This window comes from Haemaphysalis longicornis, unplaced genomic scaffold (assembly GCF_048455015.1).
Source record: "Haemaphysalis longicornis isolate Haplotype H1 unplaced genomic scaffold, Haemaphysalis longicornis Haplotype H1 scaffold_13, whole genome shotgun sequence".
NCBI classification, from domain to species: domain Eukaryota; kingdom Metazoa; phylum Arthropoda; class Arachnida; order Ixodida; family Ixodidae; genus Haemaphysalis; species Haemaphysalis longicornis.
Window position 1 is genome coordinate 65,168,865 of NW_027526233.1, and position 14,472 is coordinate 65,183,336.

At 48.1% G+C, this 14,472-nt stretch overlaps 2 protein-coding genes across 2 annotated transcripts in view; one reads left to right on the forward strand and one right to left on the reverse strand.

The window, feature by feature from the left end:
* The window catches only part of LOC144163870 (uncharacterized), a 36,763-nt gene extending 32,335 nt beyond the window's left edge, over positions 1–4,428 (forward strand). The window contains exon 6 of the mRNA XM_077694548.1: positions 671–4,428. Within this exon, the coding sequence (XP_077550674.1) occupies positions 671–870 (200 nt within the window). The 3' untranslated portion in view covers positions 871–4,428. The remainder of the gene's footprint in view (positions 1–670) is intronic.
* A 2,807-nt stretch (positions 4,429–7,235) lies between these two features.
* On the reverse strand, positions 7,236–14,228 carry LOC144164320 (uncharacterized). Its single transcript, XM_077694816.1, has 2 exons — positions 13,790–14,228; positions 7,236–8,921 (listed from the first exon to the last, which is right to left on the reverse strand). Exons 1-2 carry the CDS (start codon positions 14,069–14,071, stop codon positions 7,716–7,718), a joined length of 1,488 nt encoding a protein of 495 aa, XP_077550942.1. The 5' UTR covers positions 14,072–14,228; the 3' UTR covers positions 7,236–7,715.
* Between the last annotated feature and the right edge of the window lie 244 nt (positions 14,229–14,472).

Sequence of the window (14,472 nt, forward strand, 5' to 3'; positions counted from 1 at the left end):
TAATTTCCTCTCCATCAATCTGTCATCCCCTTCCCCCACCCACCACAGCAGCGGACGTTCAGGCATCAACCCTAGGTTTGACAAGTTACGCCTGCTGCTCGACTTTTCTTTCCATTCTCCTGACAATTAGTCATTTATTAATTCAGACAGACTGGCATTTTATAACTGCAGTGCCTGTCCTCAGCTATCCCAGACATTTGCGTCAGGTAGCCGGAAACGTTGTAGGGGTGTGTGGCAGAACACTTGGATCCGGCGATTGTTCATCACTGATGAAATGGGCACTGCATATTCTTATCTTCTTCACCTGCTACCATTTCGTTCCACCTGTTAAAAAAAGGAAATGGGCGTGCGTCCTCCGCACACGGTCATACAACTTCCTTGGTGCGTTGCACACTGTGTATCCATTGTGTTCGCTGGTCATGAGGAGATGAACACGCCAAAAATCGAAAGAACTTCGTTTCTAGAGGAGATATAAAATGTTTGCACAGCTCGCAACGTAAACACTCCTTGCGCACACGATGACGTCACTGTCTCAGTGTAACTACATTAGTGCCACCGCGTAGTGTCAAAAACCCGGTGGCGCAGCCGTCCTGTTGCCCGATCCCTGCAGTTCCTCCTTGTGCAAGTTTACTGCCTACTTCCCCCGAGCTGATTGTCTCTCTCCGTGCAGGCCTTGTTCCTGCCCACAGCTCCAACGTCCGGGTGATCTTGGAAGACCTCCAAACGGCCCGCTGTGAGGTCATCCAGAACAAGATGGCCGCCCCCACCTCTGTTGCTGCCGTCACCACGTGGACCTGCAGAGGGGGCCGAGGCTGCCCCAGCTTTCACCAACAGGCTGCCTGCCCGCACACAGTCGGGTGTCAGGAATAGAGTTTTACACCAACGTGTACTACGGGGAAGTGTGTTAATGCCCTTCCCTGAGCATGCTCTCGTGTACCGGTAGGAACGGAGGTCCCCTTGTCCTTAGCTTCACTCATGATCACGCTGAAAAAGCTGCCTCCTCTGGCTGCCAAATAAACCACAGTATTATCAGAGTCCTTCAGTGCCTTTCTGGTCATGAAACTTCGCTGTCACGCTATGGGAGAGCTTTGTACGCTGCCCAGGGAGGCCACGCCGCGGCGCTGGTGTTGATCGGAGGGCAGCCAGGGGCGTGGTCAGAGCGCGTTTGGCAGGGAACGGGCCACGGAGTAAGATAAAACAGACGCTCGCCGCCTTATCAGCAGTGCGCTTTCGCTTTACGTGTCGTGGGCCGCTCAAATGGACTTGTCATTCTGTGAGTGGCGAAAAAACTTGGTGCGAACGGGCATGCTGCTACTGCGTTCCTGCCTGCCGGTCTGACTACAGAGCAGCCGCGGCTGCGCCCAATGCCCTCCGATCTGCAGTGGCGCCCGTCGCGGTAGCCTTTGTCCCCGTAAGAAACTTGGCCGGGAGTTTCATGACCAGAGAAGCATTGAAGGACTCTTTGAAGGACTCTGGTATTATCGTAAAGGATTACTTGACCTTGTTTTAATAATACAAGGGCGAGGCTCCAAGCTTTATTTGCCAGCAGTTATTTGGAAGCTTCATTCAGCATGCACAAGGAGATAAATGCGAACCCTGTTTGCTAATTTTGGCTGCGGCAGTGAAAAGAAGACATGTGGCTAGCCAAGCCAAGCCAAGTAGGCGAGCGCTCTTTTTACCTCCTATGACTGTGGTGGCAGCCTTGCTGGCACACGAGTGCAGCGACAGACAGCACATACTGGCATGGAAGTCTACGGTGTCGGGCCTGTGCTCTGCTTAGTTGCTTTCGTGCAGGGCTGTCATAGTCGGTGGAATTTCAAAACTCTTGTAAGGCCTCTGTCTCAAAAAGTGGCCCTGTGTTCTTCTCCTCGGTTCTTAAAACTGGAGATTGGACTGGCGCTTGTCAAAGAAGTGAGACTAGCAGGCGATGGAGCGCAGCATTTTGCAGGGGTCGTAGATGTTGGCCACATCTTTGAGGGTTTTCATCTAGTCGTTGGATGTGCCGCTTTTTTTCACCAGTGGTGGTCCTGCCTGCATATCCCTCAAAGGCCGGTCATGTTAATAAAGTGCCATGTTGAGTAGAACCGGCCTCTTTGAGCTTGTCCTGTTCTGTTCTACTTTAAAAGACATTTCGGTTGAGCAGTTTAATCACTGCAAATTCCATGGGCTCCATATGTGTGAAGGCGATTGTGTGGCGACTACAGTTGTGTACAATACAGAGATGGAACAAGAGGTGCATTAGTAAATTACTGGGGGCACCTAAAGCGGCACTGAAGGGGTAAAAGCAAGTTGGCTTGTGTTAGTAGATTGGAGTGTCGTGAATACTGGTGTGCCACTCGCAACAGCAGTAGTTCGCTACTAACGCAGGAAAGGCCAAAAGCACAAGAACACGTATTACTGTCTCATACGCTTTCACCCACTACATTTTGCGACATCACAAATATTTGATTGATTGATTGTAGGGTTTAACGCGCCGATGCAACACAGGCGATGAGGCGCGCCGTAGTGGAGGGCTCCGGATTAATTTTGACCACCTGGGGATCTTTAACGTGCGCCGAAATCTCGTACACATGGGCGTTTTTGCTTTTCGCCTCCATCAGAAAAGCGGCCGCCGCGGCCGGGAATCGGACCCGCAACCCCGTGCTCAGCAGTGCAACGCCTTAGCCACTGAGCCACCGCGGCGGGTACATCACAAACGTTGTTTAACGGTAAAGTGCGGGATTGGCGGAGCTTGCCGAAGCATTTATCTGGAACGAACATGAAGCCAGGGGCATGTAAACATAGAAGGAATGTTTGTGGCAACTTTTGCTCATCATGTGCTTTTCTGAAGGACTCGCTCCTTAGCTAGGCAACGTTTCGAAACAGGATGCCAAAGGCCAGGTGGTAGGCTTTGATTCAGTGTCAATTTCATTTGATGTGTTTCGCCTTGTGTTACAAACACGGTCAAAAGATGCCACGTGCGGGTGAAAGTGAGAGCTCAGCATACCTACTCACAACTAGCATGTATACACAGCACTGGAAAATTGCAGATTATTACCGTAATCTGTTTGAAACGGGACAGCCGACAAATCCGTCTGGCAATTGCACGTGCATTTGTGACACCTGCTCCCAGATGGCAGCACGTCTTTGAAATGCTTTGGCCAACCTTGCCTGGGTGCTGCCATACCAAGATGTCAAAAAACAACCCCTCTCTGATTGCCTTCCAATACTTTGTGGCTAAAGCGAAAGCCGATGGGAACACGCACGGGGAAGATTGCATTGATAGAGTTGCAATGAAACGAGAACTCTGGCTTGCTCTAGCCTTATTTTGCGACATGCTTGGTTAAGAAGGCATCATTGCCCGTGGCACAAAAGCCAAGAGAGCTGTGAAACACGTGATCTTTCTCTTAACGCAAAGAGTTGCTATTTAGCCCTTGGTATCCCTTCACAATTCCCTCTGTGATTTGAGTGTGAAAGCATTATGGCGGTGAGAATTGGTAAATCTGCTACGAACCACTGACAGTGAGGCTGTCATCATCACTGACCAGTCTTCCTAAGTGGGTCTGTTGTTGCGACTAGCGTCACTAAATAAAGGCTTTTTGAGTATCGCCACTCTTTTCTCTCATTGTTATGTGCCGCCGGGATTTCCATTGGTCGGTCGGCACCACGTGATGTTTGTTTACATATGGGCGCAGCCATTTTGTTTTTGGGCGCATCTCCTCTTTCTCTCTCTCGGCTGCGGGGGCGCTTGAGCGGCCGGTCGCACTCTGCCCGTCGCAACCGGCGGCGGTTTCGTTCGGAGAGATGGCAACACTGCAAGCCAGAAACAAAATGGCTCCCCCGACGCCTCCGGGTGCGCGAAGTGGCGGTACTCTTAGGCGTAGCTTATTTAGTGACACTAGTTGCGACCAGATGGGAATAGGTGAATCAGTTTTTGCACTCTTGTAAGGCTGTGCCATCATCACAGGCCAATTTCTGTGATGTGGAATGTGGCTATTCCAAAGGCCCTTTAAAAACATGTATTCAATTGACTGAAGTGTACCTCAAAGACCGTGTGTCACAAAGGTGTGGGTAGCTCACTCACCTGCCAACATGCATTTGCGGTTTGAGTCAGGACTGTTCCAGACTCGGTTCTTTTTTAAGCTGAAAGTGGGTGTAATTTTGGAGTCATCTGCTGGTAACTACATCGCGTTTTGACCCCTATGGGCACGCAAAGCTTCCCCAGCAAAACAGCCTCAGGGGACCAGTGGTGCACACCCAGGCATGGTGGAGGTCAGTACATCACCATCATCAACCTGGATAAAGGCCCCTCCCAAAGACCTCCAGCCACGCCTATCCAGTGCTAGCGGAGTCCACCCCTTTCCGACCACATTTTCCTAGCTCCTCCCTCCGTCCAGTCCTCAGCCAACCCCAACTGCATGTACGGTCATTGGCAGCCACTCCGTTAAAAAGATGCTCCACATGTTGTGCCTCATGCCACGCGTGGGTGCCACCCATGCCCATTTCCTTGGCCTAATCTGAACTAGGATGTCTTCCAGACGAGTGTGTTCCCTAATCCACACAGCTCTTTTCCTATCCCTACATGTGACTTCAAGCGTTATTCTTTCCATAGCCTCTTGAATAAAGTTTCCTTTCAAGTCTCTGCTTGTTATGTGATGCCAAGTTGCGACGACTGAGGTGCCGGAAGAGATCTTTCTGGGTTTTTCTTTTCTTTTTTTTAGTACGAAGAGCCAGTAATTGTGCCGTAAAGTAGGGCTTGAAACTGCTATTTTCCATACTTTTTGGTTAAGGCTGCTTAACAGTGCTGCTTAACAGTAGTATAAGTACTCCACTGTTTTGTTACAGAAAAAAAACGCGTCTGGCACTACATCGCTCTCCCAGATGTAACGTAATGCAACCTAAACTCACATGACCTAATGAACAGACAGCAATGACTTCAGAACCCAAAAACTATCGTAAGCTGTGAAAATTCGAATCGAAAATAAAAACGAAACACACAAACAAACAAAAAGATGGCAACAGCAGATGGAACATTGCCTCTACAGCGCAACGGCAGACGCTCCGTAAAGTGCCAGCCTAGTCTTCAATATTCGAATCTCGTCAGACAGCACTCTGAGCATGGCTGCAGCACTGAGCTGGGGCGCGGTTGGATGGCATTCTGGACACTCGTATAGCGCATAGTAATATGCAAGAGAAGTGTAAAGCCCTTCTTAACGCCAAAAGAAACGCACGTCAAAGCAAACCTGCGTGCCTTTACGAAAACAAAATGTAGGAGACCAAGAGTAACGACGCCCGTGTGGCATCGGCACCGGGCAGGGAACAGGTTCTATTCGGACGGGTCAAGAACTATTGGCATAATGGAGACACTGCTTACAGCTTAGTGGCCAGAAGTTACTGCCTTAGCCAGTGTGAGCTTTTTTAAACGACTGGAGAGGCTGCATAAATGAAAGGTAGTCGGTACTTGGGACAACGTTGGTCATCAACTGTTATTCCTCTGTGGCAATGTCGGGCAAGTACGTTTGCTTGGTTACAGTGCTATCTTGCACAATATTGTTGCGCTGGATGGTATTGATGAGCAAGGGCACCTGGCACGGACAAGACGAGAAGAATAAAGTGAGCTGGGTTCTCTGACTTTCAAGGTGTTTGAATAAAGTGGAGGAAAATGAGGTTGCTCAGGCAGTGGGCTGGCCGCCTTGAGTGAGCAGTCGTTTCCTCATCAATGAATAAATCTTCGTTACCTGCATGTGACCGGTATGAAGATATTTTCTGAACAAGTACCAAAGAGCTACTATTTACAATTTTCTTTTGTGCCATTTCTTCAATGAGCAGTAGGATGTAAACACAGAAGTGTGTATGACAGCGCATAGTCTTTTCCTTTTTTCTATAGCTAAATTCAGAAGCTCTGTGCACAGTAAAGCAAAGAAATAGATGTTCATGTTCAAAAACATTCAATTTGCCTTCAAAATTATTTTTTGTTACTGACTGTACCGAAAATTATGTTCATATCACCACACCTCATTCACGAAAAGTATGTCAGTAGTGCAGGTAATCTTCGTATGACAATGCGTAAGGCAACCAGCCGCGATAACTTGCTGGGGTGAAACCACCACACAGTTCCTCATGGTCTGGGAAACTATGCTGCGGTCTCTGGGTTCTGCTCAAATGTCACCTTTCTCTCTAAATCCTGTAAACACTGCCAACCACATTTTCATGAACATTTTGCCTAATAATGTAACGAGGTCGCACAACATCCATTGTTCTTGGTGTGATTTCAAATATAACATGCGCATCTCCCCTGTCATGGAACGCGAGAACTTGTCAACTTAGACGCCTCCAAGTGTTAGCCCTTTGATGTCAGCTGTGCCAGAGCCTAAATCATGGCCGATATAAGTACCAAAGTCCACTAACACAAAAATACTTGCACTGGCTTGGTCTGTGAGGCAAACACTTGTACATATCAACTGTAGCAACAAAGGTAATCACCCTCGGGTTTTGCAACAACACGTGCCATCTTGTAACTAATGGTTTGACACTCGCATATTACATCGCACTCACGAAGGGGGGTCACTACATTTGCAACTATGCTTGCGATACTCATTTGCACCAGCCCTACCTGCTATCTCTTATGCACACGTAAACTTAAAAGCACCAGTGCGTGCTGCGTGCACTGTGCCGGTTATAGCTGCACAGCATGCCAGAGATTTGGGGTTGCCTCACACAACACTGCCCGACTGGCGTAAGTGACATTTTCTTTTATTACCCTGTTTGTCGAGCATACCCAATGTTTCACAAAACAATGACTCTCAACTGCAACAAAAATTAGTCAGGTGCAAACGCGGTCAAAAACAAAGCGAGTGCTGGCAGTGGGTTTGAGCAGTATTGTGGCGCCCTCTACAGGACAGACGTTAAACAAAGCAGCGAAAGACGTTTCTTCGTCCACGGCAGCCCCAGTCCACATACTTGACATTTGTTCCAAATACCTGTCCTGGATCCGCCAATGCTGACGTCACGAAATACACGATTTAGTGGGAGAACTGAAATTCTGGCCTAAATTGTGCAATTTCTCAGTGACTAAAGCATCGTTTGCTGCCGTAGAAGTGCTGGGGGCACTACAAAACACCTAATCTTTCGAAGAATACAAACGTGTATTTAGCTTTCATGGCCTCTCTAAGATGGGTGGCGGAACAAGGCCCATCATCGGCGCTAGTGCAGGCAAAAATTTTGTTACCATTAAGCATTGCAGTCAAGGGCAAGGAGAAGGAACAGCATATTTATTCTTTGCTTCTGTTAGAACAACGGCTTGTGCGGAAAACACACATTCTTTGCGAGAAAACAAACCGTCCTCCTTCAGAAAATACTGCATTCGTTGCAACGCAAAATCACAACAGGTTGACGGTGCTTTAAACATGACTGGCACAAGGTTTAGCGTTTAGTGTTTCACTCTTGTAGCTTTTGGTTGCAGCATCAAAATGTCCGGCCACTGAAGACAGGTAGGAAAATTCACAGCAATTCAGGAGAGTATCTGGTAAAGACGTTGGTCACTCTTTCCACTCCACTTACACTTCCCAATACCAAAGGTTACATTAGGCACTCGTGCAGTAACAGTGTTTAATTAACACTGCACAAAACTGGACTGCATTACACAAAAAGCATATCGGTCAGACACTTTTCGGCTTTTCTTGGAAGCCAAGAGTTTGCCACCCGTCCCCTAATTGACCTTCCTTCTCATAACAAAGTCACGGCAAGACTTCAAACCTCACCGTGAGTTTGTCGTCTTTTACGAAGCCTGCATCCTCCAGGAATTTCACCTGCACACGTTTGTTGCTCACCAGTTTCTGACTCTCTGCCTGAGAGGGTCTTTGGTACTCTCTGTGATCCTGCAGTGCTGTGTCCAGATAAACGCTCTCCATTATCAGCTTGTCAGCTGGATGAACGAACCACAAGAACAGCTTTTTCTTGATTGGCCATGTCACTTTATGGTCATGCTTGCCTTGGCATATTTGAAAGCACACGTGAAGCCACTGGGTGCCAGCAGGTTCCGTTTTAAGCCAAGCTCCAGGAAGGATGAAATAGCCGTAGAAGTAGCTGGGACTCTTTGCCCAAAATGCGGCATAACCTTTCTTAAATTCAGACAGCTGTTCAATGGTCCACTCCAGGGCATTGGCAGAGTTCAGCTCGTTGCAGACAGGACCTTTGAGAATGGCTTCCAGACGGCTGAGCTTGCCAATGACCTCTTTGTGATAGCGTTCAAAGTTTTCTTCACAGGCAGGTTTGATGTTCATCCGCCCTTGGACCATTTCCTCGAGGGTTTTTAACTTTTCTGCACTTTCCTCTCTCTCCGCCGCCAACCTGGTTGATAGTGCATCGACGCAAGACTTGACGTCACGGATCAACGAACCCTCAGTGGCTTGTACTTCACACATCCGATCTTGCGATGCCTTGAGGGCGGAGACTCTATCCGTGACTCCGTGCAAAGAAGCCACAACAGCTCTCATATTATTCCGTAGCTCAGCCACTGCCTCAGAGGACACTGCAACTGCTAACATGCCAAGTTGCATGCCCTCTTTCAGAGTGTTGTCCAGGCTGTGGACACATTCCAGTACAGGCGAGTGTTGGACCGCTCTTTCAAAAGACCCTTCCACACGTCGAAGATCCTTTTGGAACGATGCCTGCATGGAAGAGACCCTGGCGTCTAGGCTGCCAAGTGCGTCTACGACTTGTGCGACTCCCGACGCGACGGTCTCATTGGAGACGCTTTCGGTCACGGCAGCCTGGGTGCATGATCCCGACCTGATGTGGTTGACAATGTCCTTGTGAAAGACAGTCTGCCTGCATCGTGGACAGGGCACTTTGTGGTGCTGACACTCTTTGTAGAAGTGGTCCAGGACTTCGGATGCCAGACCCGAAACGTTGCAGCCGTTGGCCGCATTCCAGCACTGAATCTGCATAGAGCAACAAGGGGGAAAAAAAAGGGAAATTTCTTGAGGTCTAGCCTGTCACCACTTCCCATGGAAGCAAAGAATTAGGTGCCAGCAATGGACGAGTTCACCAATGTGCCTTTGAAAACTCGCACTGAAGACTGATTTTGAGAGGATAAGTAATTTAAAGTTTATTTAAATTTAAATTTAGCCAGCCATGAATTCTGAGTAGAAAACAATTTTCAGCAACCCAACGTGCCTCAAATGGCATACATCTGCTGTTCACTATGTCCCAAGTTAGTACTGCTGTTCAGAGGCTTGGTAAGTGTAGAACTGTTAGTTGCTGTTTGAATTTCTGTTGAGACGCCTCAACAATAATACCGCATGGTAATTAGTGACACTGACAGTATGCTAACTGCCCACAAGGCACACACCAGTGCGGCTTTAATGCTAGCTGACCGAGCATTTGCGATTGTTTAAACTCCGAGAAAGAGGATAGTTTAGCAGTCATCCCTGCAATTTCAAGAAGCCCTCTTGACAGACATTAACAAGGTTCCACAGTCGCACAAAGAACATTCCCAGAAACAGCACCCAGACAAAAAGTAAAGAAGGGTTCGCAGAAGCCGGAATGAACCCACTTCGGCAGCGACAACCTCGCATATTTCACTCTTGTGTCGGTCAGCCAAGGTTAAGACTAGGTGTACCTAAACTATAAATATACGCTTTAACGTCCATGTTTCTTGTTAAAACAAAAATTTTAGCCACGTGATAAAACCATCATTTTAAAGGCATACAATTAACCCCAAATCTGGGCACTTGATGTCTGTGCCTCGTAGCGCGTACAAGGCATGCCGATTTTCTCGTTGCACGTAGAGTTATTTGTGCATGTAACGATGGGTTCCTATCAACGTTCCCCAATATCATGGTTCCTCAGCTGCCCAAGACGTCGTGACAATCAATACAATAAAGACAAAAGGCAATTTAAACGCAGTATTCACTTCCGCAACACAACGCGCATGTCATGGGAAGTGACGTGACTCGTTTCTTTGGCGACGTACAAGATAGTTATTCACTCGCATGAAGTTCCCTACCCAAACCCTTCTGTTTCGATATTAGGGCGATCCTCAAACAAGGGCGATCCTCAAGTTCGGAGTAATTGGGATTAGCACGACCGCCTGGCACCAGAAAATAGTGACTCATCTTTGAGTTACACCAATGTATCTCGTACTGTAGTCACTGTATCTTGTACAGTAGCCGACCGATTTTTTGGACCTGGAGGGGAACGAAAAATAGTCCGACTAAAAGAGTAGTCCGAGAAATCTGCGAGTCATTACTCCTACGCGACAACTGACAGTTCTTCAGGTAAGTCCAAGTAACGCAGCAAGTCCGAATTTTTGGAGTCTCAGGGGTGCTACTGACTAATTGCAATTTGGAGCAATTTTTGGAGCACAAATATTTAGGTTTCGGATCACTTTTGGAGCAGCCAAATAGAAGTTTTGGAGCACTTTGGAGCAATAAATTATGAATTGTATAGACATATAGGAGGGTTTTTCGGGAGGGAAATCGCAAGTAACAATGGGTTGCATCGAGAATGAAATGCTGCCTTAAGGAAAACTAGTATATGTCTATAAAATGGGCACACTGAAGACAGTCAGAAGATGATCACAACTTCTTTATTTGAAATGAAACTGATGACCCCACTGCACGCGCATTCTAGAGCTACATTGACAGCTGCCAGCTTGGCCATGTTCTCGGCAAGGCTAGAATTAGCCTCAGAAAGTAGCACCTGGCTACATTAAACATCATCCATGTTCCCCCTAGTCCAAAATATTCCGAGAGACTCCTTCCTTCAGCTTTGTTTTGACACTCTTCATTGTGTTAGGGCCGTCACTAAAAAAACAAAGGAACTTGTTCCTTGGCAGGTCAGCAACACTTTTTTCAATAGAGTCAACCAAAATGTTGGCTGTGGCACGACCCAAGTTAAAAGACTGCAAGTGTTCAATGACAACTTTGCACCAAGCCCAGCACATGAAAGAAAACACAGCATGTTGACTGAGTCACGAAATGCTTTCACCCGCGGCCGCACTGCTCAAGAGCATCCCAAATCGAATGCACTGAAAAGGCAAGTTTCTCGCACAAGGGCGAAGACAAACGCAAGCGGAAAGAAGAAAATTGTAGGGCAGACACGCAACTACACCGCGGCCGCCACTTTCAGCCCAGCGGACCGACCGCGCACGCCATCAACGCTGCCGCCGGAGCGCCGGAGCCGCCGCCGCAGCCGCCGACACAGCGGAACTCGCGACCGGAGCGCCCTCTCAGCGCCTAGGGTAAAGTCGCGCCCGCTTTGGAAGGCGCAGTTCCGAAACTGAAAAAAGTATCTATAAACGTTGTACCGAGTGGTAACTGTGACAAATGCGACAAATGGCGCCGAAGAGCAACGCCTACAAGCATACAAGGCCCGCCATTCTCGCGCTGTTTTGGTACACCCGCCAGGGGGCGGTAACAACTGACAAAAAAATGCTGGCAGTCATTTTGGAGCACACTGGCGCAATACTTTGTGTTTATATCAGTTTGGAGCAGAGAATTTGCCTTGGCGCAAATTGGCGCATTTGGCGCAAGAATGGAAGCCCTGGAGTCTGAAAAAACGGTCGGTTACTATTTATCAATCAGAGACTCAAACAAAAAACACCGGTTCGTTTCGAGTGGCTTCGTTCTGCTTTGGTTCGACAATGCGACTTTCCAAAAGGATTTCCAGGTGGAAAAAATAATGAAGTTATTGGTTTGTTTCATATCTGAAGATAAGTGTGCAAGGATGCAGTTGGCCTCCGTTCATGCTATGACGAAGAGACCCTATCTGCATCCCTCGTAGCATTATCAATCAACCAAAGCTTCCATGCGCATGCATCTAATGCAGACAAAACAGTGCATTCGCTGCATGAGGAGGATCTTTCCCCATGAGTACATATATTCGCACAGCATCAATCCAGGAATGAGTCGCATTGCATATAGATGTAGATGCTGATATATAGGGAAGGAAATGCCATATCAAAGAAAAGCGAGGCGGGATTGGTGCTCACAGGCTCTGATTTCAAACAAAGCACCCGCCGACGGATCAAGCCATGAACAGTGCGTTTTAGCTAGGCCGAGTGCTTTAAATGCTAGATAATACCTCAAAAGTGCCACATCTGCACTGTACGCAACGGTTTGTGACAAGAACTTTCAATTTCAACAAGCGAACAATGAAACGTTCGATGTGCAATTTTCAATATGACAGGGCTCGGGGATATTCGAGTTCCCAGTAAGGTCACAATTAGAGTTCCAGGGGTGAGACGGCTGAACCAGATTTGGGAGCAATTTTTGGAGCAGCGGAATCTCCATTTTCGAGCAGAAGAACCTTGATTTGGAGCAGAAGAACATTTATTATGTCACCTTAGGAGCCTAAAAAATCAAAATTTTGGCAACTCAGGGAGGGAGGGAAGTGGACTTTTTAATCGGTTTTGAACGTAGATAACACTGAAACAGCCTTTCGATAGAGTTCTTCTACCAGAGTATCAAAAGGTACGAACTGCACTACATCTTTACAAACCATTTTTAAATTCTTAGGCTCTATGCATGGATAGCGTGGAGCGCCGTTGAGAATATCGAATTGAAAAAAACTGAACAATTGTAAGGCATTTTTACTATCATGTGAATGCCTAAATTATTATTTGTGCATTCCCAGACTGGGCTTTACACACAAGTGTAGAGCCACGGCAAAAGTTGCGCACAGCGAGGTGATAGTCGTAGCACCCCACCAGCACCCCCCCATTTCAATTCCCAAGGTGCACGTTCACAACGATCGTAATTTGAGTAAAGTTGGTATATTTAGCCACCTCCCTTTTGGCATTAAATTTCACTTCAGATAGATGAACCTTTAATACTAGCGTGCAATAAGAGCCCGGACCGTCCCGGTATCGGACACTGCTTGAACATTTTGCGGCGATGTAGCCTGCGCCGCCACTTCTGCAGTGTCGATCGTCCCATTCCCGCCGCTCGCCAGCTCGCTGTCAAAGGCAGCAATAACTCAGCGTTTTATAACACCGCGACGAGTCCAAAATTTCACTTCAAGCGCGCACCGCTCCTCACACTCAAGGCCGAAACACGGCGAATTCGCGGGCCCCACGCTGTTTTAGGATGAACTCCGGTCTTTCAATTCGCGGAACTTCCCGCAACAGATCAAACTACTAAATGTAAACCCAGCCACCCCCATAATCAAAACAACGGTAGAAATCGGCGAAGAGCACTCTGCCTGAAACACGAGCAACTGCTTTGCCCGGCGGCCATGTTTTCCAATCTTCTCCACACCAAGATGGCGGCGCCCGGTAATGCCGTTCCGGAGATACAGCGCTCCGAGGATTGTCATTTTTTTTCATCAACTTACACAAGTAAATTTCATGCGGGTTTCTATTGAATGAGCAATCAATTTAACCTTCACAAACATCACCCTGGTGATGCTTGAAAAGTATGCCGTCAGTAAGCATTTTTCCCCACTCAAACTGACGGGAGCGTTAAAATTCTTGGCTCTCAGACTGTTTTGGAGCAGTTTGGCGCAATTTTTGCTAATTTCAAGCTTTTGGAGCAGCCCGGCGCAGGAAAACACATTTGTATCAAAACTGCGCAATATGCGCAGCTGTCTCACCCCTGCAATTCAAAACTCGGGCCACAACCCTTGAGACCTCACTAAGGGGAAAAAAAAAAAAAGTGCGCCCCTGCAGCGAATAGGTTTGCAAAGCAGAACAAGCAGCAACAAGCTACAAAGTGAGACAGCAAGAAATGCGGTCTACGACAATGCATTTCTGACAGAACAAGTGGGACGGAAAAGATCCTCCGGGCCTACGCTGTGCACTGTGTACCTTGCGGCCAAGGATGCTGTGTGTTGAGAACGTGGACCAGACAACGTCGTCGCGCACGATGTCCTCGCCGTCCAGGCAGCAGCGGCCTTCGCATATTTCTCGGCAGCGATCGTGGCACGGCTGGCAGAGCACGTGTCGGCAGGGCAGCAGGGCGATCGCGGAAGGCACGAGACCGCACGCGCTGCACACGCGGTTGGGCGAGATGCCGTGCACGAACACGGTGGGACGCGAGTCCAGGCCGCAGTCGAACCCGAAGACCGTAAGCGTGTCGCCAGGCGCCATGGATGGTTTCGGTGCTCTCTGGTACGCGTTAGTAAATCTTTCAGCGAAGCGATAGGGCGTACGAAAAGTGACAACACGCTGATCGCTCAAACAAGCGACGTTCGTTTACACGCCGGCTCAAACATCAGTGGACAGCGCATGCAAGAAAGGCGGGAAAGTAGCCGGAAGTTATTGCCGGAAGTAGCGTACACGGCGTACACGCATGTGGGGTGTCCCTATTCGCACGTCACGCGGGAACAATTGTTATTTTTAGTTAGCACGTCGCGTGGGAACAATTACTCTATGATTTTTAGCTCGCACGCCGCCTGCCAACAAAAAATAAAATTGTTTCCACGTGACGTGAAAATAGGGACACTCCACTTTTTTAGTTCGCACGCCGCTGCAAACAAAAATGAAAATTG